The following is a 22925-nucleotide window of genomic DNA, read 5'->3' on the forward strand; positions in this document are numbered from 1 at the left end:
GCGACTCTGAAAACAATTCTGAAACATTCAGTCAACAGAACTGGGGAATAAATCTGGTCATGGGGAGGAGTTTGAGACCTCAGGATTAGATAAAGACATAAAATACTTTCTATAACTTTTGTATGTACCAGATTCTTTTCATGGCACTTTATTTCAACTCATTTCAATCTCATGATCACCAGGTTTTTTAAAGATAAGGAAACTGAACCATAGAAAGATTACATCATCTGCCCAAGATCATACAGCCTGTAAAATGCAGAACCATGAACTCAGGTAGTCTTGTTCCGGGCTTGCTTCCTCTTTTCTTAGTCTCTCCCAGCTCTCATATCCCCTGATTTTATACTAATATAAAAATAGAAAATATTTTCTTCCCTTCATTTAAGTCACGAAAGAAGAGTTCACGGAAATGAGAATAACAAAGCAATAGTACGTTCTACATGCCAAGTGCACCGTGAAAATATTGTGAACCATTTAACCTTAAACCACAGAAGAGATTTTCAAGCAGTCTGCCTGTGCTCAGAGGATAGCATCAAACATGTGTTCCAGAACATTATGGCTAGCAGAATATATAGCGTCTATTGTTTAAGAATCCCTCAGTTGCCTGCCTACTTTCCTATCCAGCTGCTGTTACGCTTAAAAGATACAAGAACCACTGTGTGACACCAAGCCAAGCAAACATTAACCTTTTTTTACTGAAGTGTTAAGACCTAGCCTTTCTGATTATCAAAGAACTGGGCAGATTAGTGCCTTATAACAATTTGCCCCTACTGCTATCAAGATGGATCTACCTAATTTAACAAGTATTTCCTAGGACAAATTCTACCCAAAGGCTCAAGTCAGATGCTATAGGACATATAAAGATCAATCAGTAACAATCTCTGTGCCCAATAAGCTTACTACCCAACAGAATTCTGGACACAACATAACTGTTGTTATTGACTTGTGCCCTTTCCTTCTTTAGGTTCTGCCTTACTCTTCAGATTCCAGGTCATATATCACCTTCTCCAAAAGGCCTCCAGACTACTTCATTTCCTGCCCACATTCCTTCCACACTCTTTTACTCTCTGGCACATCATACTTTCTCATCCAGGGCAATTACTGCAGCCTACAACTTGTCTTACTTACCTGTTTATTAGGTAAACAAAACCATCTCCCTTCAGTAGAATATAAGTTCCAGGAGAATGGGAACTTGACAATTTTGTTCATCACTGTATCATCAACTTCTGGAAAACTGCCTCACACAGAGTAAGTGCCCATATGCATCCAGGTGCAAAGAAAAAATAAACCATTTCCGTGGTGGAGATGAAGGGGTCATTCAGAAAAGGAGTTTCCTGAGGAAGAGGTACTGGGTATGGACCCTGAAGTGAGTCTTGCCATGCAATGGCTATGTTAACTAGCATTAGCAGCCAAAATTCTGTTTAGGACAATTCAGTCCTCCCAGTGTTTGGACTGACTGGAGATTTCTTTTATATACTCTGAAGCCTGTTTATCCCACTTGGAAATGATTATCTGACCTCACCCATCATCACTACTAGTGAAACAGGACAGTGAATGCTTAGTCTCAGGCTATTTTATGAAGGGAAAAGAAACGATTGACGTTTTTCCACAACACTTAGATGAGTATTTCATCTCAAAAATGGGGAATCTGGGATTTTCCAGAGCAGTTCCTGGGCAACAGGCAAGTCTCAACACCCCAGTAAAATGGAGTTCACATATGAACACTCTGGTGTGATGCCCTGTAATTCCCTGAGTGGAGGGTACGGTGTTTGGTGAATTTTAAATTGTTTGGTGCTATTCTGTTACAATTTTGACTCTATAGGCCTGGAACTACCTGCCAAGTGTGCAGATAAATGAGTTTGGCTACTCAGTTGGATACCCTAAATATACAGCATAAATAAAATCTAATCAACACCTTTTCAAAACATTGAAAAGGACTGCTACAGGGCAGAAAAAAAGTGTACCCCCTGCTCAGAGGTGATGGATGCTGTTTCACAGTAGAGAATCCACTTTTAATGTTTGAAGCAATTTGTGAAAGCTTTCACACTAATAAAATATATAATCTCTTAAAAATACAAGGTGATCTGGATTTGCTGAGTGCTAAAGCAGTCTTGGAAGTTACATTAACTTTTATATTGCCTCACTCTTTTTAAGTAAACAGAAATGAAGGATAAAGGAATCTAACTATTTTCTTAAGCAATCCACCCTTTCCAGGGAAAGCACTAGACCTGTTGGAGAGTTGTTACAAATTGCATGCACTGTTCTTCCAAAATGTCAGTTACTTACAGCCTATAAATCTGTGGGTTCTTGGAGTAAAGGGGAAACATAAGACCACCTCTCCATAAGGTAAACTTGAGGGCAGTGTAACCTTAACGTCACATGCTATACATTCACAAAATAAAAATGGAGCATTTCCATGGCGGAAGAAAATAACTTTGCATGTCAACAAGTGGAGGGCTTTGACTGTCAGATTTCATCTACATATAGAATGTGAACTGGAAGGTAAGCAGATCATGTGGAAAATCCAAGAATAGCGATTTTAGGGATACATATTCTCATAGTGGGCTTCCGTGGTGGCTCAGAATGTCAAGAATCTGCCTGCAATGCAGGAGAAAGTGAAAGTGAAGTCGCTCAGTCGTGTCTACTTCTTTTCGACCCCATGGACTGTAGCCTACGAGGCTCCTCCATCCATGGAATTTTCCAGGCAAGAATACTGGAGTGGGTTGTCATTTTCTTCTCCAGGGGATCTTCCCCACCCAGGGATCGAACCCAGGTCTCCCGCATTGTGTTGCAAGCAAATGCTTTTACCATCGGAGCCACCAGGGAAGTGCAGGAGACTCGGGTTCAATCCCTGGGTAGGAAAGATCCCCTAGAGAAGGGTATTTGACCCTGATTGAATTGACAGTGGGCCTGGCCTCAGCTTATGAGTTCATGGGAAAGCTGAATGAAACAATCTGGAAAGATGCTTTCCTATCGATTACTGCCTTGGACACACCAAGGAGAAGCTGGAAAAAGCATGACGTAAACAGTGCAAAGCTGCAAAGTTGCCTCTCCCTTCAAAAATGGCCCACAAGGATAACTCCACAGTAGTTTATAGAATCTTAGCCTGTAACAATTAATGATGAATATATAGCATGTGTGTATATGTACGTGCACATGTGCTTTTGCAAGAATCAAAGAGTAGATTTTAATGCAACTTAAAACAGAGAAAGAAAAGTATGAGACTTTTTTCTTTACCTACCAAAAGAAGAAGAAGAAAAAAAAAGAAGAAGCTGACTTTTAAAAGTACAGGAAAGAATTAACTCAGTGAAATTATGTCAGTGTACACAGCTACAGAGAAACAGACACTTCCAAAAACTGGGCTATTTGGTGAAAAGTCCATTTGTTCATAACTTCTGGACTCTGTTGCATCTTGTATCTCACTGTATTTATTACCAAAATTGCAATACTCATTACTCTTCTTGAGAAGGGAGTGATGACTTCATCTCACCGGACAGAACCAATCTAATGGTTAGAACCAGGTCTTGTGGATCAAGTAAAATGATGTATCTAAATATTTGTGAACACACTGATAAAACATTTTAGAAACTGAATTATTTCTAAAGTTTCTAGAAGTTTAATTTATAGTACCAATTTCAATCATCCACTCTCTTCACTCCTCATTTCTTCTATACAAACCTTTATTTTTTTCCTGGGTCAGAACATTTATGAGGATACAGAAACTCTCCAGGTAAAAACGAGCAACCTTCTTTCATAGTACTCCTCTAGGAGCGCTGTGGTCACAACGATGACTATGGCAGGCTGGATGTGACACTAGACGGGCACAGCCAGCCACTGAGCAAACGCTTGTCCCTGGGAACAGGGTGGGTGCATCTTAAAGCAGAGAACAATGCTTTGGGTCTTAAGGCACAGCTGTGGAGGAGCATTAAAGAGGCCAAAGTATCTTTGCAATATGACTGCACGAGTCTTCACTAAAGATTCATTTGTGTAAAAGATCAGCCGGTACATGTGGACAAGGGGCACATGATGTCCCCTCCTCAGCGGAGTTCACGAAGGACTCTCCAGCTGTGTTCACATTCAGAATTACACAGCTGGAAGTCTATGTGTAGAGTACGAAATAATAACGTGCGTATGATAAGCTAGACACATTGGATGAAACCAGGCAACAGCTGATGAACAGCACAGCAAAGTAGGCCTCACACTCTTAATTTTACTGACCAGCTCCTTCCTGACAAACCTATCACTACACATACTCTTCTGACTCTCAGGAGAAGGGCTGCTTGAAGAATTCTTGGATGTCTTTTCCTCACTGGAAGTATACACTGGAGAACTAGTTTACACAATCATCAAAAGAAATCTCGAAATATCTGGCTAATGTACTAATGTAGACGTCATGGCACATATTGAAATGGAAAAACGACTTATTCATTCAGATTAATCACCAGGATTCCTGGAACTCCAGAATACAAGCGTAACAAGTAGAGTCTCTACCTCTAGATAGACTTTTGCTACTTTGGAAACTATCCTGGAAAATATTTGGCCAGAAATTTCACCATAGTTACATTCAGGATTAGAAATAACTTTCCCCCCATTATTTGCTCATTTGAAAGGAATCTATCTTGACTATTATAAGGCATATCAGGATCATATCCAATTACAGGTAGATAATGTAATACTGGTATGCTTTTTTTTTTTTTCATTTATTAATGAACAGAAACAGTAACTGAATGAGTCATTTTGTGGGGAGGGTTTTTAGGAAGTATGCAGCAAAGAGTTCCTTGGTACAATTCTTGTCTTAATTAAATGGGAGTCAGTAAACTTTATAAAAAAATAATAGCAGTTTACAGCAAATTATTATTTAGAAAATATGTACCCTCTCATAAAAAGTTAAACTGAATATTTTCCAAATTTTATAAAAAAAGTGAAATGTAAACAGTCAGACACAGGAAAAGCTTCTTAAATAAGCAATTTATATTCTAACAATATCTGTGCAGTCTGAATGTTAAGAATTACCAAAAAGACTTGTCTAAAAGCATTTAATTTCACACACACATACACAATTCTAGAGCCTCTTAACTTCAAAGCTGTAATAGTAAATGTTTCCTTAAAGACATTTTAAAACATTTAAAATAACTTCAGCAAAGTTCTTAAATTTTTAAAAAATTCCATAAGGCCTACCTAACTTTAAAACAAACAATCAAGCCATGACTGTATCCTGTGATTACAAAGGACACCCGTGCTTTAAATTCTGTTCCGTTTTCTAACTTGACTTCAGCTCACTCATGTAAAGAGAAAACTATTCTTCTGAATCATTTGAAAAGAATATAATATTTAATCTGCCTACAATGATTTATTTTCAATAGTACTCCACTTACAGTTAGATAAGGAGTGAAAATATGTTTTCTCTGTTTTAAAATATCAGTATGGGGAAAAGCCATCAAAAACACATGTAAAATTGAAGATATACTTCCACCATTGATTAACAGACAGAACAGTACGTATTCTAAACAACAACCAACAAGCAACTCAATAGAGAAAGAGACAGGGAATTCACCATGGGTAAAATACAAATGGCCAATAAATATACGAAAAGCTGTTTCTCTTCTCTAGTAAAGAAATGATATTTATTAATAGAAATTATTTTACCTATCCAATTAGTGGATAATTGGATAATTTAAAAATACTGATAAAATTGACTGTTGGGAAGAGTATGAGGAAACAGACTCTCATACACTGTAGTCAGTGAAGTTATAAATTTAAACTTTTACAACGTTTTGAAGAACTAGTTGGCCACAAAATGCATATATTCTTTAGCCTACTTGGATTCTAAGGATATAACCTTCTGGAGTCATTCAACAAATACTTACTGATAAACCTATAATTAAATCCGTAATAAGTTTACAAATGTGCAAAAAATACAGACAAGAACACCTATTTCAGTATTGTTTTTTAAAGAGGAACCAATCTAATCAATAGAGATTAATTAATATGCATCATTGCAATATAATACCAGGAGCTTCTACAAAAACTTTTTGTTTGCATTTTGTTTCCCTCGGGAGCTAATCCATGAAGGCCTAGTTGCCTGTAAGCTATACAACTTGCATAGAAAAGCCAACTACTCTTCAGTCTTCTTTTACACAATCTGCTCTGAGTTTAGTGCAGGAGGGTGAAGTGGAAAATGCTTCCTATCCTTGTTTGGCTTTATTCCCAAGGGAAAAATACTACTCCACATTTAAAATTATGTCTGGAAGGCACTGTAAATTACAAAATTTAAATTTATAAGAATATCATTGACCTAGCATTTACTCTGGACTTTTCTAAGTAGGGCATATTTTGAACTAGGTTGATTTTTCAAACATGGGAATTTACTATTATTGAAGAAGACCTCTTCATTTTACATCTTATGAATCAAGGTATCTTGACTTCTCAATTTTATTTAACCCAGAACATGTTCTGGTTGTGTTTTCATTAGCGTCCTTTGTTAGAGTTACCTTAACAAGACCATTTTAGAATGGACACTGATAACGGTATTTGACATTTATAGTCTCATGAAGGAAAATAATAATATGTCAACCCTCAATTCACCAGAAGTACAGAAAAGAAAAATGAAACATTAACAAGTCAACTGGTCAAAACAAGTTATCACAGTAAGAGCACTGCTGTGTATCCTGCTTTAACACTTGACTTCTCCCCAGTGTTTAGGTCGTTAACTGCCTAAGATGGATAAAAAGTCAATTTTTGAGGGGGTATTTCTTAAAATCTTTGTGAAAGAAACTGAGCTTCTTTTCCATATATAATTTCTTCTTGGATTGAGACGTTAATACATACAGTTGCATACCATCCTTTTTAAATAGACTGTGATTAGACTATAAATTAAATAGACTGTGATGATACATTAAGAAAAAGCTCCTTTCCTAAAAAATTATAGTCATTTTCAGACAGTGGCTGCTCTGTGCCTTACTGTGCCAACCAAAACTGGTGGTTATCAGGACCATGACCTCACTTGGCATGGTTCTGTGGCCTCGGCACCAGCACACAGCTCTAATATGTGCATTTCAGTAAATGCGCTACCAGTGTTCGGTTCTCTCCTGTGTTCTATACTCTTCTCAGCTGGTCTGCTCAGTTTCGTAGAAAAGACAACAATGTTATGGAATCAAGGAATCTAAGGGCAAAATTTAATCTAACGAACCATCTATTGGTCTAAAGCCTGCATTGCTCTCTGTCTTACCGAAGACTGTGAAAATTTGAACAATAACATCAGGAAAAGAAAACAACCACCAACACCACCCGTGGGCTTTCTGCAGTTCAACAGGTTGGATTCTGAGCTAAAATTCCGACCTGAGTATCACAGAATCAAAACAGATAACTGTCTGATGTTAATTTAGTATTATAATGCTGGTTTACAAAAAGATAGTGAAGCACATTTCTAAGTAGAGATAGTACCTACCTCAAAGCCAGGACTCACAGGAGACTGAAACATGAAGTTGTAAAAAGCAAAAAGCAGACAACGGTGCAGAATAAAGGAAGGAAAAAGATAAGAGAACCATGTTATTAGAATAAAGCAATGCATGTTGCTCAACAATATTATTAGCAAATAATAGATCTGTTTTCAACAAAAAGCAAAATGTGATACTCATCAGTCTTTGTGGAACAGAAACATCTGGGTTAGAAATTACTTTTTAATATTTAAATGGGAGTGGAGACTTTAAGATGGCAAAAACAGAGTTTATAGTTTTGCGCTGGTAGAGGTGAAAAAAATATCTACATATCAGTGTCAGTGATGAGAGACAGTTCATTCACCTTGTTGAAAATGAATCAGAGACAGAACGAAGCATTTTGACCTTTAAGTGAAAGATGAGATCTTCTTCACTGTAATTCATCCTCTCAATGGGAAAAGAAAGGAAAAAGTCATCCAAGTAATCAAACGTGACACAGTTGTTATCTGCCTTCAGGCAGGAATAAGCTGATGAATAATCAGTATCAGTCAGTGCTGTACAAACCTGGGAAGTCCAATACAGGCTTAGAGTTTTAATGAGAGAAATATGTCTGTGGTGTATTCTTTGCTCATTTTAGAGTCCTTGATGCATAGCATTGCTTTCCTGTCTGATTTCATCCAAGTTTGAAATATACTTGAAATATACTTTGAAATATACTTTCAAAAGTTGAAAGGTTATTAAAAAAATTTTAAGAGGAGGAATATCCATGAAAAAAACATTTTAGTTAAGTAAACAAGTATCTGATAATTTATGCTGAATACACTTTTTTTCATCTCTGTTTCCTCAAGCTTTGGGGGTCACCTCTATTTGATAACTAGAAATCAAATCTAAACTAAAAATAGTTGACTTTCTTAAACAAAAAATGCACGACTGTGTTTTGAAATCACTAATATTTCTGGTATGGAATAAATCATTACACTTTGAGAAAAATCCCAGTATTTCTTCTCTCAATCCCTAAGTATTCTAAGCAATCTACTGCTAAACCATTTTGTCAGAGACTTTGGAAAGTGATGTATATTCACACTGAGGTTCTGCTAAGATTAACTGTTACTCAGTAATACCTGTGTTAGATTACTGGATTAACATGAAGCATGAGCACAACTCAGGGACAACAACGGCTCATTTGGCCAGATCCAAACATGATTTTCGGAGAAGGCAATGGCACCCTACTCCAGTACTCTTGCCTGGAAAATCCCATGGATGGAGGAGCCTGGTAGGCTGCAGTCCATGGGGTCGCTAAGAGTCAGACACGACTGAGTGACTTCACTTTCACTTTTCACTTTCATGCATTGGAGAAGGAAATGGCAACCCACTCCAGTGTTCTTGCCTGGAGAATCCCAGGGACAGCAGAGCCTGGTGGGCTGCCCTCTATGGGGTCGCACAGAGTTGCACATGAATGAAGTGACACAGCAGCAGCAAACATGATTTTGGAGGAGAAATTATATAACTGTTTCAATGTACTTTTATGGAACATTTTTACACAGAGGCAAAACTTTCTCTTTGAGAGAAGCCAATCAAATTTCCTCAATTTCTAAAATAAGATATGATCCTTGTCATCAACATATTTCATATCCAAAGCACAGGATATTCTTCCAGTGTAGCTCTGAATGTCTTTATGCTGGGCTATCATCAGAATTCAACTCTAGCTTACTGCTGGTTCAGTGCTCGGTACTTGAAGATGGACTAGGCAACATGCATTGACTTACTCCTTTAAGTTGCCATGTCTAAAAGAGTATTTTTTCCCATTAGGTTATTTCCGGGGTTTGTGAGAAAAGGGGATTCCATATTTGAGTAAGTTTAGGAGCACTGATTTCATTATCGTAGGACTTCTGTGAACCATAACTATGCTCAATGAATACTCTGAATGCCAGTACTTGGATGGACAAAAAAGCATTTCCTAATCTTACCTGACTAGGACAATGAGTTTTTGGATAGTATTTTATAGCACCATTATCTTAAAGAAAAAAATTTGGGGAATCACACACCTCTGTATTTCTCCCTTGCTATCAAATTAGAATCACCAGAAATGTCCATAGGTCACCAAGAAAAAGAGAACCACCTGTTCTTTCTGAAGGTGGTTGGAATATTTTACTAGAGCTTTGTTTTTATTTTTGTTTCCTCCTTGAAGGCAGATCATATGAATAACAGTTTTATATCTGTGGTGAAGACTACTATAGAAAATGTTTACTATGTAAATGAATACTATATATATTAGGATGTTGTGGCATATTACTTTCATTTACCAGAGAATTTATGATTTTTGTGACTGAACAATGCAATTTCTATAACTTTAACTTGATTGACAGGAGTCTCAGAGTTAAATTTAATTATTAATTATTCTGATACAACATTTCATTCTTTTCTCACATGACTTGGGATGAAGAATCGTAGTGACTTTGTAACTTTCTATTAGGATACGTACTTACTATTGTCATTTAAAAATATCTTTACTGAGGTACAATTTTTATGGCATAAAGTACAGAAAATTCTAGGTGTACCTCTTGATGAACATAAAAGCACGGACCTCTCCGCAGATCAAGATACAGAATATTTCCAGCATCCAGAATGGTTCTCTCCTGATTCCTTTTAGTCTTTATTGATCAGAACTTCAGACACTGGATTCATAACCATATAAACTTTGTGTCCATTTTTTCCCCAAATATTATTTTGTGAGATTCATTTATGGTGCTGAAGGAATCAACAGTTCCTCAATTCTATTGCTGTATTGCTATATACTACTATCCCATTGTATGACTCTACCATTATTTACGTGTTTCTAGCTTTTAGCTCTGATCAATAAAAATGCTAAAAACATGCTTGTAACAGTAGGATTCACATTGACACCACTCCCCTGCCCCACAAGATGAAATCGTTAGGTATCCATGTAAAAAATATGAATAAGATTTATAAGAGGAAAAATACAAAACTTTGATGAGTGACATCATAGAGCTAAATAATAGAGATATCCCACATTCACATTTAGGAAGACTCAATACTGTCAATTCCTCAGTTATTCTCAACTTCACCAATAAATTCAATGCAATCCCAATAAAAATTGCAGCAAATTATTTTATGGATATTAAGAAAGTGATTCTACATTTTATCTGGAGAGGCAAAAGACGGAGTATAGCCAATGCCACACTGAAAAGAACAACAAAGTTAAAGGACCGATACTATTCAACTTCAAGAGTTACTATAAAGTTATAATAATCAATACAGTGTGGTGTAAGAATGAAAAGTAGATCAATGAATCAGAATAGTGAGTCCCCAAACAGGTTCCCATAAATACAGTCAATTCACCTTTGACAAAGGATCAAAGGCAATAAAATGGAGAAAAGATGGTCTCTTCAATAAATGGTACTGGTGACTCACATATAAACAAACGAATTTAGACACAAACATTACATAATTAAATTAATTAACTTAAATTAAGAAGTGAATTAATTTGTCTATGCCCATTCCACCCGGACTGTGTCCGGCCTTGTCTGATCTCACAAGCTAAGCAGGGTTGGGCCTGGTTAGTACTTGGATATGAGAAGTGAATTAATTTAAGTCATTTTAATTCTACATGAATCACAGACCTAAATGTAAAACACAACACTATAAAAATCACAGAAGACAGCAAGATAGTATAAAAGAAAACCTAGGTAACCCTGGATATGGTGATGCCTTCTAAAATACATAACCAAAGAGACAATACATGAAAGATAAGCCCGACTTCATTAAAATGAAAAACTTCTGCTCTGCAGAAGACAATGTCAAGAGAATCAGAAGACAAGTCACAGACTAGGATAAAACGTTTGTGCAATATTAGCAAAAAACACATCTAATAAAGACTGTTACCCAAAATATACAAAGGACTCTTGAAATTCTACAATAAGAAAACAACCCAATTTAAAACTGGGCCAAAGACCTTAATAAACACTTTACCAAAGAAGATATACAGATGGCAAGTAAGCATATGAAAAAAGTTTCATATTATAATATGTCATCAAGAAAATGCCAGTTAAAACAACAAGAAACCACTACAACACACCTCTCAGAATGTGAAATCCAGAGCAACGACACAAAATGCTGGCAAAGATGTACAGCAATAGGATTCTCATTCATTGCTGGTGGGAATGCAAAATGGTGCAACTAGCTAGAAGACTGGCAGTTTCTGATAAAACTTACCATATGATCCGGCAAATACGCTCTGTGATACTTACCTAGAAGAGCTGAAAAGTTATGTTTACACAAAAACCTATGCACGATGCTTATAGTATCCTTACTCATAACTGCCAACATGTCGAAGCAACCAAGATGTCCTTTGTTAGGTGAATGGATAAATAGGGACAACTCTGGACAGCACAACAATGGAATAATAACTTATTCCACATTAAAATTAAGTGAGCTGTCAAGACATGAAAAGACACAGAAGATACTTAAATATGTCCTACTAAGTGAAAGAAGCCAAAGTGGAAAGGGTACGTACTGTATGATTTCAACTATATGATGTTTTAAAAAAGCCAAAACCACAAAGACAGTGAAAAAAAAAATCATTAATTGTAGGGGTTAGGTGGAGGGGATGAAGGAAGAATAGATAGAGCTAAGAGGACTTTTTAGGGCAGTGAAAATATTCTATATGATACCATGATGATGAGTAAATGTCATTATACATTTGTCCAGATCCACAGAATGTATAACACCATGAATGAACTAAAGCAAACCGTGGACTTTGTGTGATTATGATGTATCAATGTATGTTCATCAGTATTAGCACAAGTACCACTCTGTTGAGTGATGGTGATAATGTGTGGGAGCTTTGCATGTATGGGGGCTATGATAAAACGTGGGGGTATATGGGAACTCTTTATGCCTTCCTTTTGATTTTGCCATGAACCTAAAGCTGCTTTAAAAAGTGAAGTCTAAAAAGATTTTTAAATGCTTGCATATATCTTTCCATGTATGTCTATACACATTTCCGGTAAATATATACCTGGGAGTAAAACTGCTGAGTCACATGATATGTATATATTCAGCTTTAGAAGATAATTGCCAACCAGAATGCCAAAGTTGTTAAACGAAATTATATCTCCATTAGTAGTGTATGTGAGTTCCAGTTGTTCAATATCTTCAACAATGCTTGTTACTATCAGTTGTTTTCTCCCAATGTTAGGTACTCCGTGCCGTGCTTAGACAGTTGTGTCTGACTCTTTGCAATCCCTTGGATTGTAGACCGCCAGGTTCCTCTGTTCATGGGGATTCTCCAGGCGAGAATACTGGAGAGGGCTGCTGTACCCTCCTTCAGGGGATCTTTTCAACCCAGGGACTGAGCCCAGGTCTCCCGCATTGCAGGCGGATTCTTTACAGATTCTTTACCATCTGAGCCACCAGGGAAGCCCATGAATACTGGAGTGGGTAGCCTATCCCTTCTCCAGGGGATCTTCCCAATTCAGGAATCAAACCAGTGTCTCCTGCATTGCAGGTAGATTCTTTACCAGCTGAGCTACCAGAGAACCCCTGGTGTAGAGATATTTTACTGTAGATTAACTTTAGACTGTTTGACAACGAATGATGCAAAATATATTTTCAATGCTTATCAGCTGTCTTCTTTTGTAAAGTGCTGTTCAAGTACTTTGCTTATATCTTAAATAAGGTTGTCTGTCTTCTGAAGTTTCACAGATGGTCTTCATACATTTGGATATGAGTCTTTTATAAGATATATATATACACACACATATTATATATATTGAAAACGTCTTCTTTTATGATTTGCTTTTCCAAGTTTTTAATGGTATATTTCACTGAAAACAATTTGTTACTTTTAATGGTGCCTTTATCAGTTTTTTCCCTTTGTCTGTGTTTGAGTCCTATTTTTAAAAGTTTCTCATGACTCAAATTCTTGTAGATATTCTTCTATGTTATTTCCTAGAAGCTTCTAATCTGCCTAGAAGTTATTTTCATGTGGTATAAGGTAAGGTCACGATTCATATTTCCCACATATATATACAGAAATACTTGTTGGAAAAAATCTTTTTCTCACAGCAGAGGTATAATTGTCAAAACTTAGTTGGTCTGTACATGCACATAGCTTCTGGACTCCTCCTGTTCTGGTTCATTGGTTTATTAATATTTTTCTGCTCCTGTGTAATACCACATTGTCTTTATACTTAATCTTGTGTAACACCACATTGTTTTAACTATGACTTAATGCTGGTATGTCTGGGAATTCTCCAGCTTTGTTCTACATCAGGGGTTCTCAAACTCCACACTACTGACATTCTGAGCCAGGTACTTCTTAGCTGGGGGGGGCTGTCTGGTGCATTGGTCCCTCAAATCCTAACAGTCTTGGTTGTTCTTGGGTACCTTTAAATGTTGTTTTATTATGTTCTACTTTATTCAGCTTTTATAATTGTCCCTTATAGGAGAGTTGATTCATACAAGCTTTTTCATAGCTAGGAGCAAAACTTCTGGAGTAAATTATTAACTTTTTGCCTAAGTCTAAGCCTTGCGTAACATGATTTCAAATAAATGACTTTCTTTAACTTTTCCGTAATACCACACAAACATCTGTAACTTTTTAAAAAATGATGTGTAAGTCACAAATAAACCAATTGGATCATTTAAGCTGGAGTCAAGATTGCTAGGAAAAATATCAATAACCTCAGATAGGCAAATGACACCACCCTTATGGCAGAAAGAAAAGAAGAACTAAAGAGCCTCTTGATGAAAGTGAAAGAGGAGAGTGAAAAAGTTGGTTTAAAACTCAACATGCAGAAAACTAAGATCCGGTCCCATCACTTCATGGCAAATAGATGGGGAAACAATAGAAACTGTGAGAGACTATTTTGGGAGGCTCCAAAATCACTGCAGATGGTGACTGAGCCATAAAATTCAAAGACTTTTGCTCCTTGGAAGAAAAGCTATGACCAACCTAGACAGCATATTAAAAAGCACATTAGTTTGTCAACAAAGGTCCATCTAGTCCAGGCTATGGTTTTTCCTGTGGTTATGTATGGACGTGAGAGTTGGACTGTGAAGAAAGCTGAGTACCAAAGAACTGACGCTTTTGAACAGTGGTATTGGAGAAGACTCTTGAGAATCCCTTGGACTGCAAGGAGATCCAACCAGTCCTTCCTAAAGGAAATCAGTCCTGAATATTCATTGGAAGTACTGATACTCAAGCTGAAATTCCAATACTTTGGCCACCTGATGCAAAGAGCTGACTCATCTGAAAAGACCCTGATGCTGGGAAAGATTGAAGGCAGGAGGAAAAGGGGACAGCAGAGGACAGGTGGTTGGATGGCATCACCAACGCAATGCACATGAGTTTGAGTAGGCTCCAGGAGTTGGTGATGGACAGGGAAGCCTGGCGTGCTGCAGTCCATGGGGTTGCAAAGAGTCGGACATGACTGAGCGACTGAACTGACTGAATCTTGACTTCCCTTCTGCAACTGTCTAAAAGTTTATAAAACTGATTTAGTCTTAATAAGTTTACTTATACATAATGAAAAACATATTAGTGTGCCCTCTTAAGTACCTACTGAGTTTTTCTTGTTTCCTTCTAACACAAGTGATGATGTACAAAAAGATATACACTCTTGCAGGGATATTAAGCCATTAATTATCTACATTTTGGATTTTCTTAAAAATGGACTACATCATAGCTAGAAAAATGGATACAGTTTACTGTCAAAGTTGATGACAACGCTGAAGAAGCTGAGGTTGAACAGTTCTATGAAGACCTACAAGACCTTTTAGAACTAACACCCAAAAAAGATGTCCTTTTCATTATAGGGGACTGGAATGCAAAAATAGGAAGTCAAGCAACACCTGGAGTATCAGGCAAATTTGGCCTTGGAATACAGAATGAAGCAGGGCAAAGACTAATAGAGTTTTGCCAAGAAAATGCACTGGTCATAACAAACACCCTCTTCCAACAACACAAGAGAAGACTCTACACATGGACATCACCAGATAGTCAACACCGAAATCAGACTGATTATGTTCTTTGCAACCAAAGATGGAGAAGCTCTATACAGTCAACAAAAACAAGACTGGGAGCTGACTGTGGCTCAGATCATGAACTCCTTATTGCCAGATTCAGACTTAAATTGAAGAAAGTAGGGAAAACCACTAGACCATTTGGGTATGACCTAAATCAAATCCCTTAAGATTATACAGTGGAAGTAAGAAATAGATTTAAGGGCCTAGATCTGATAGATAAGAGTGCCTGATGAACTATGGACGGAGGTTTGTGACATTGTACAGGAGACAGGGATTAAGATCATCCCCATGGAAAAGAAATACAAAAAAGTAAAATGGCTGTCTGGGGAGGCCTTACAAATAGCTGTGAAAAGAAGAGAAGCGAAAAGCAAAGGAGAAAAGGAAAGATACAAGCATCTGAATGCAGAGTTCCAAAGAATAGCAAGAAGAGATAAGAAAGCCTTCCTCAGCAATCAATGCAAAGAAATAGAGGAAAACAACAGAATGGGAAAGACTAGAGATCTCTTCAAGAAGATTAGAGATACCAAGGGAACATTTCATGAAAAGGTGGGCTCGATAAAGGACAGAAATGGTATGGACCTAACAGAAGCAGAAGATATTAAGAAGAGGTGGCAAGAATACACAGAATAACTGTACAAAAAAGATCTTCATGACCAAGATAATCATGATGATGTGATCACTGACCTAGAGACAGATATCCTAGAATATGAAGTCAAGTGGGCCTTAGAAAGCATTACTATGAACAAAGCTAGTGGAGGTGATGGAATTCCAGTTGAGCTATTTCAAATCCTGAAAGATGATGCTGTGAAAGTGCTGCACTCAATATGCCAGCAAATTTGGACAACTCAGCAGTGGCCACAGGACTGGAAAAGGTCAGTTTTCATTCTGATCCCAAAGAAAGGCAATGCCAAAGAATGCTCAAACTACCGCACAATTGCACTCATCTCACATGCTAGTAAAGTAACGCTCAAAATTCTCCAAGCCAGGCTTCAGCAATACGTGAACCGTGAACTTCCGGATGTTCAAGCTGGTTTTAGAAAAGGCAGAGGAACCAGAGATCAAATTGCCAACATCCGCTGGATCATGGAAAAAGCAAGAGAGTTCCAGAAAAACATCTATTTCTGCTTTATTGACTATGCCAAAGCCTTTGACTGTGTGGATCACAATAAACTATGGAAAATTCTGAAAGAGATGGGAATACCAGACCACCTGACCTGCCTCTTGAGAAATCTGTATGCAGGTCAGGAAGCAACAGTTACAACTGGACATGGAACAACAGACTGGTTCCAAATAGGAAAAGGAGCACGTCAAGGCTGTATATTGTCACCCTGCTTATTTCACTTATATGCAGAGTACATCATGAGAAACGCTGGGCTGGAAGAAGCACAAGCTGGAATCAAGATTGGTGGGAGAAATATCAATAACCTGATATATGCAGATGATACCACCCTTATGGCAGAAAGTGAAGAGGAACTAAAAAGCCTCTTGATGAAAGTGAAAGTGGAGAGTGAAAAAGTTGGCTTAAAACTCAACATTCAGAAAATGAAGATCATGGCATCCGGTCACATCACTTCATGGGAAACAGATGGGGAAACAGTGGAAACAGTGTCAGACTTTTATTTTTGGGGGCTCCAAAATCACTGCAGATGGTGACTGCAGCCATAAAATTAAAAGACGCTTGCTCCTTGGAAGGAAAGTTATGAACAACCTAGACAGCATATTAAAAAGTAGAGACATTACTTTGCCAACAAAGGTCCATCTAGTCAAGGCTATGGTTTTTCCTTTTTTTTTTTCAGAAGGAAAAACGCAGCATTTACACTTTATTTGTGACATAAGGAAGCCGTATTTACACAGTACATTCATATTTTTAAATATGTTACACAGCTCTCCTAGAAAACCACTCCATCACAGAACAGCAGCATGTAGCTTGGGTTCCTACTTTAAAATATTAAATCAAATAGAAATACTCTTTAATTTCATAGCCCATCACAGAGGGAGACTCTGAGGGAGGTGGGAGTGATGGGCGGGTGATGGTGAGCACACCCCCATGTGAGGGCACAGGAGACTGGAGGCTGGGGACGCACTCCCGCCCCGTGACCTCCGAGGCCAAGGACGAAGCACCCCTTCCCACCGTGCCCTTGGGGCGGCTCTGAGGGTGCAGCACCAGGAGCTATGCAGGGCTGGCGCCCTGGACCAGGCTGGTCACCTTCTCTCCCGCGGGCTCCTCCGAGCCCTCACGCTCCCTGTTTCAGTCCTTCACGCCCTCGGGGAGTGAGGTGTCCTCGTCCAAGCTGCCGGTGCCTTCCACAAACTCCTCGTATATAGAATTCTCCGCAAATGGCCTGGGTCCCAGAAGTTCCACCATGTGGTTCTTGTCTAACACTTCTTTTTCTAACAACAGCAGAGCAACCTTCTCCACATCAGCTTTCTTCTCTGTGAGGAGGGCTACTGTCCTCTTGTAAGCATCGTTGATAAGGATTCGTACTTCATCATCTATGAGTCTGGCAGTAGCCTCGCTGTAAGGCTTCTCTAACACCACATCCCCCTGACGTGGGAGGTCAAAGGAGATCTGCCCGACCTTCTCGTTCATGCCAAACTGAACAATCTGGGAGTAGGCACTCTGGGTCCCTTTGCGCAAAAGTCGTCCTGGGCGCTGGTAGTGATCCTGCCAAAGAAGATCTCCTCGGCCACGCGGCCGCCCAGGGTCATGCACATGCGGTCTAGGAGCTGCTGCCGGGTGAAGAGGTACTGCTCCCGGGGCAGGTACTGAGCGTAGCCCAGCCCTCTGCCTCATGGGATGATGGACACCTTCAAGAGGGGGTCTGCATGCTCCAGGTACCAATCGGCAACTGCGTGGCCTGCCTCGTGGTATGCCACTGTCTTCTTCTCCTCGGGCTGTAGGACCTGCGTTTTCTTCTCTAAGCTGCCAATCACTCGTTCAATTGCTTGTTCAAAGTGTTTCTGGTTTATGGAATCTGAAAGGTGTCTCACGGCGATCAAAGCAGCTCCGTTGCACACGTTGGCAACATCGGCTCCTGAAAACCCCGGGGTCAATGATGCGATTTCCTCGCCAGCTTCTCCTTTTCCAGGGCGCTATCCAGCTTCAGAGGTTGGGGGTGAACTTTGAAAATAGAAGCTCTTCACCTTAATGTCCAGCGGTCCTTGAGAAACAAAGAAGATCTGCCTGTCGAAGCGGGCCGGCCTCACCAGAGCTGGGTCTACGATATCCGGTCGGTTGGTGCCCTCGAAGATGACCACATTGGTGGTTGTGTTGAATCCGTCCATCTCCACAAGCAGCTGGTTGAGCATGTTCTCCTGCTCACTCTGCCCGCCGAAGTTGCCCCTCCCTCTCTTCCTTCCCACCGCATCTATTTCATCGATGAAGAGGATGCAAGGGGCGTTCTTCCGAGCAAGGGTGAATAAGTCACGGACTCTAGCTGGACCCACACCAACAAACACCTCCAAGAACTCAGACCTGTGGTCATGTATGGATGTGAGAATTGGACTGTGAAGAAGGCTGAGCACCAAAGAATTGATGCTTTTGAACTGTGGTGTTGGAGAAGACTCTTGAGAGTTCCTTGGACTGCAAGGAGATCCAACCAGTCCATTCTGAAGGAGATCAGCCCTGGGATTTCTTTGGAAGGAATGATGCTAAAGCTGAAACTCCAGTACTTTGGCCACCTCATGCGAAGAGTTGACTCATTGGAAAAGACCCTGATTCTGGGAGGGATTGGGGGCAGGAGGAGAAGGGGACGACAGAGGATGAGATGGCTGGATGGCATCACTGACTTGATGGATGTGAGTCTGAGTGAACTCCGGGAGTTGGTGATCGACAGGGAGGCCTGGCGTGCTGCGATTCATGGGGTCGCAAAGAGTCGGACACAACTGAGCGACTGAACTGAACTGAAGATCTATATTGTTATACTTTTCTTTCTATTTTAGCAGCACTATAGAAATCCAAGTTCAACATAATTGCCAGAAATGGGTAAATTAATAGGATTAGCAATATTTTAATTTGTATGTGAAGTGATGATTTTTAAGGTAAAAACAAGGAATCTATTGTGGAAGAGAAAGTCATTTTCTTACATTTGGGACAAAATCCATACTGACGGCAGACATGCAGCACGGGTGGTCTAGTGGCATTAGTTAGCGACGCCACCTTTATACAGGCCGTTACTCTTTTCAGAAGTGGGAAATATTCTTTACTGTATATGGGACTAAAATATTCTAAATCATTACCATAATATTATCTTTGTCTAGGCATTCACAGAGAAGGCAATGGCACCCCACTCCAGTACTCTTGCCTGGAAAATCCCATGGACGGAGGAGACTGGTGGGCTGCAGTCCATGGGGTTGCTAAGAGTCGGGCACGACTGAGTGAGTTCACTTTCACTTTTCACTTTCATGCACTGGAGGAGGAAATGGCAACCCACTCCAGTGTTCTTGCCTGGAGAATCCCAGGGACGGGGGAGCCTGGTGGGCTGCTGTCTATGGGGTCGCACAGAGTCGGACACGACTGAAGCGACTTAGCAGCAGCAGCAGCAGCAGCAGGCATTCACTATAACTTTTAAACTATAGTTACTGGTCTTAGGTGTTTTGTCCAGAGATGAAAAGAGACATATTTGCTGTACTCCGAGTAAGCAAAGAGAGACACACAGGCACCCGTCAGGGACACAAAGGGCTATGATGATGTAAAACACACATTTGAGAGCCGGTATGTCACACACACTATTCCCACAGGCATTTTTCATTTAAAGATTACCTGAAAAGCATTTTACACAAGGTTATGAAAGTTTATGTAATACTTTTCAAAGTATCTTGTGGCCCCAAATTTTCCCACCTCATAAATATCTTATTAGATCAAACTTTTATAAGCATTCTTGGCAAATATAGTTGAAAATCTCATTTTTAAAATGCATTTTTCAAACATATTTTTAAGCATTTATGATAAAATTTTCATTCAGTAATAAATCACTAATGAATTTGACACCTGGTGTACAATATAGTTTATAATCAAGTAATTTGAACAATTAAATAATTAAGTAATTTGATTAAATAAAGCAATTAAAGCAATTAAATGATCTGGGTGAAAAACACAAAAACCTGCTTAAGGACTTTGGTAATCTAAATTAAATTTGTATATAAATTATACATATGCAAGCATATAATAATTTAATTCATATTTATAAACTCTAAATGATATATATATGATCTTTGGATGTATATATACACATATATATGTGCATATATGTATATATTATTAAAAACTGAGATAGCTTTAAAAGAAACATATTCAGCATTAATTATCTAGATTCTAGTCTATTCTAATGATGAATAACTTTAGAGTTTAACCTTATGAAATGTTAACTAATTTTTAAAAATCTTTTCCTGGTAAAACTCAAAACAATACAAACTGATTTACAATTCTGTTTCTTAAACTTGTTTAAAAGCGTCTATCCTGAAGCAAGAATAACCGCTAACTTATAAAATCAATACTTACAAAAATTCAAATGAAATCAAGAAACTTCAGAGTTGGAAAGATAATATGAGAATTATTTGAAAAAGTAAATAGAATTTGACTTAAGCACCTTTCAGTAAGAGTATCACTAATTCTAATACAACTTTCTAGAATAATATATAATCACACACATGTATTCTGAAGAGTCACCAGAATATAATATATTCTACTAGCTACTGATGGGATTTACTGCCTGCCTTACCCTAACAGGTTCACTTCATGAAAATACAAGAAACTCCTCCCAAAAAAGTCATAGTAACAGAGTATGGACTTTTCCTATTTATCGAAATAAGCATTCATTTGACTTAGATAATCTAGTTTATGCTATAACAAAATTTAAGTGATATAAAGATCACAATAAAATAGTTTCCAAACAATAAATTAATTAATATGACCTTTGTAGAGATGGTTTCAAAATGCATTACCCCTCTCCACTCCATGGATTATATTTAACCTAAATGTTTCATAATTTTTATTTTTTCTCTTTAATTGATACACTAATTAGATTATAAAATGTTTTTTTGTAATATCTACTGTCAGAGCAAGTAAACGTAGGATTTCTAAGCTCACACCGTTAGCTTATTTCAGAAAAAAAAGTTCTTATTTTAAACGTTGCACATAATTATCACAATTTTTGCTTTGCTTTGAGTGTCTGGAAAATCAAAATTTAACTTTCTTAAAGAAAATATTTAAGTCATATCCACAGATATTTATGGGAATATTTAAAGTACTACGTGCTGTTTTTCTCATGACATTTGTCAATCAGTGTGACTGTGACAATACATTGGCACATATGCCATTAATGCCAAACAAGTAAATACCTTCATCTTTTCAGAGAAAATTGCAAATTTTCTCCCACAATAAACAGTCAGCTATACCACAAAGTACTCTAATAATCTTCAGAGAAGAACATCTTTTATCTCTGGTTTCCAAATTTTGACAAACTATGTTTTGCAACATTCACACATTAGCTTGTGCTGCTCTGGCTCCATGACCATGATGAAACCTTACAGATTTTAAAACTGCTCTACGCTCACAGATAAGAGCAAACTCAAAGCTGTTGGATATTTGCTGAGGCACTGACCAATCTACAGCACAGGCCCTGAAGAAACACAGTCATCAACACCCTGGCTGTGTTCTTCCTCCCAGGACACTGTCTTGGATTGACACTGTTACCACATCATCCTTCAGATTTCTCATGTAAACTGGGAAACAGATAAACAAAGAGGCCATACCAGAAGGGGCTCATCAAGGGCACTGGTGGAGAGCTCGGCAGATGCTGTGCGGACAGTGCTGAGCCCAGTAAGGGAGACATTTGAGAGCCTTCTCCGCCTCACGCCACTGCAGTTGTTGGGGATTTTAAACGCACATCTCTTGTGGTAATTCAGCCCACATCCTAGAAGGAGACAGCAAAAATGACTTTTGTTCAATGATAAATTAAAAGCTACTCGAGTCTATGGTATAAATTATGAATTTTGAGAAATAGTACTGCTTCCATTTTTCTTCAGGCTGTTTGAAAATTTAAATTTTCTCTTAAGGTTTTTCTGAGCTTTATCATCTCAATATGTCAATAAGCGGGGTTTTGAAATCTGATGTTATTGGATGAGCTCAGCAACCAGTCTGGTTATCAGTTTTAAAAATGTTTTCTAACATAAAGGACTTGGTCTTTGAGGGGTCCAGGAACAAAACTCCAAAGAGATGACCTATTTTTAGCTGCTATAAGTTCTATTGTGAGAGAAAATTAATCATAATGTCTCATAACTTCTGAACTATATTGATTTGAGTCAAGACTCCACAAAACTTATTTGTCTACCTGGCCTTGGACAATTAACTTCACCTCAGTCTTTCTGTTGGTAAAATGGGGATAACTACCACCTTGTAAAATCATTAAGAAAATATGTAAAATATTTCACATGCTAGCTTCC

The 22925-nt window shown here is 38.3% G+C and overlaps 1 protein-coding gene and 1 pseudogene across 3 annotated transcripts in view; both read right to left on the reverse strand.

Annotated features, from left to right (window-relative positions):
- Positions 1-22925, reverse strand: part of PRKD1 (protein kinase D1) — a 347191-nt gene that overhangs the window by 65233 nt on the left and 259033 nt on the right. For 2 of the 3 annotated variants that reach the window (XM_027521798.1, XM_027521801.1), the window contains 2 exons: positions 22236-22396; positions 7445-7468 (listed from right to left, as the gene is read on the reverse strand). In XM_027521798.1, the coding sequence (XP_027377599.1) occupies positions 7445-7468; positions 22236-22396 (185 nt within the window). The remainder of the gene's footprint in view (positions 1-7444; positions 7469-22235; positions 22397-22925) is intronic. The other variant, XM_027521799.1, reaches the window with a different exon arrangement.
- LOC113880061 lies at positions 17638-20255 on the reverse strand (annotated as a pseudogene).

Source organism: Bos indicus x Bos taurus, chromosome 21, assembly GCF_003369695.1.
Source record: "Bos indicus x Bos taurus breed Angus x Brahman F1 hybrid chromosome 21, Bos_hybrid_MaternalHap_v2.0, whole genome shotgun sequence".
Taxonomy (NCBI): Eukaryota; Metazoa; Chordata; class Mammalia; order Artiodactyla; family Bovidae; genus Bos; species Bos indicus x Bos taurus.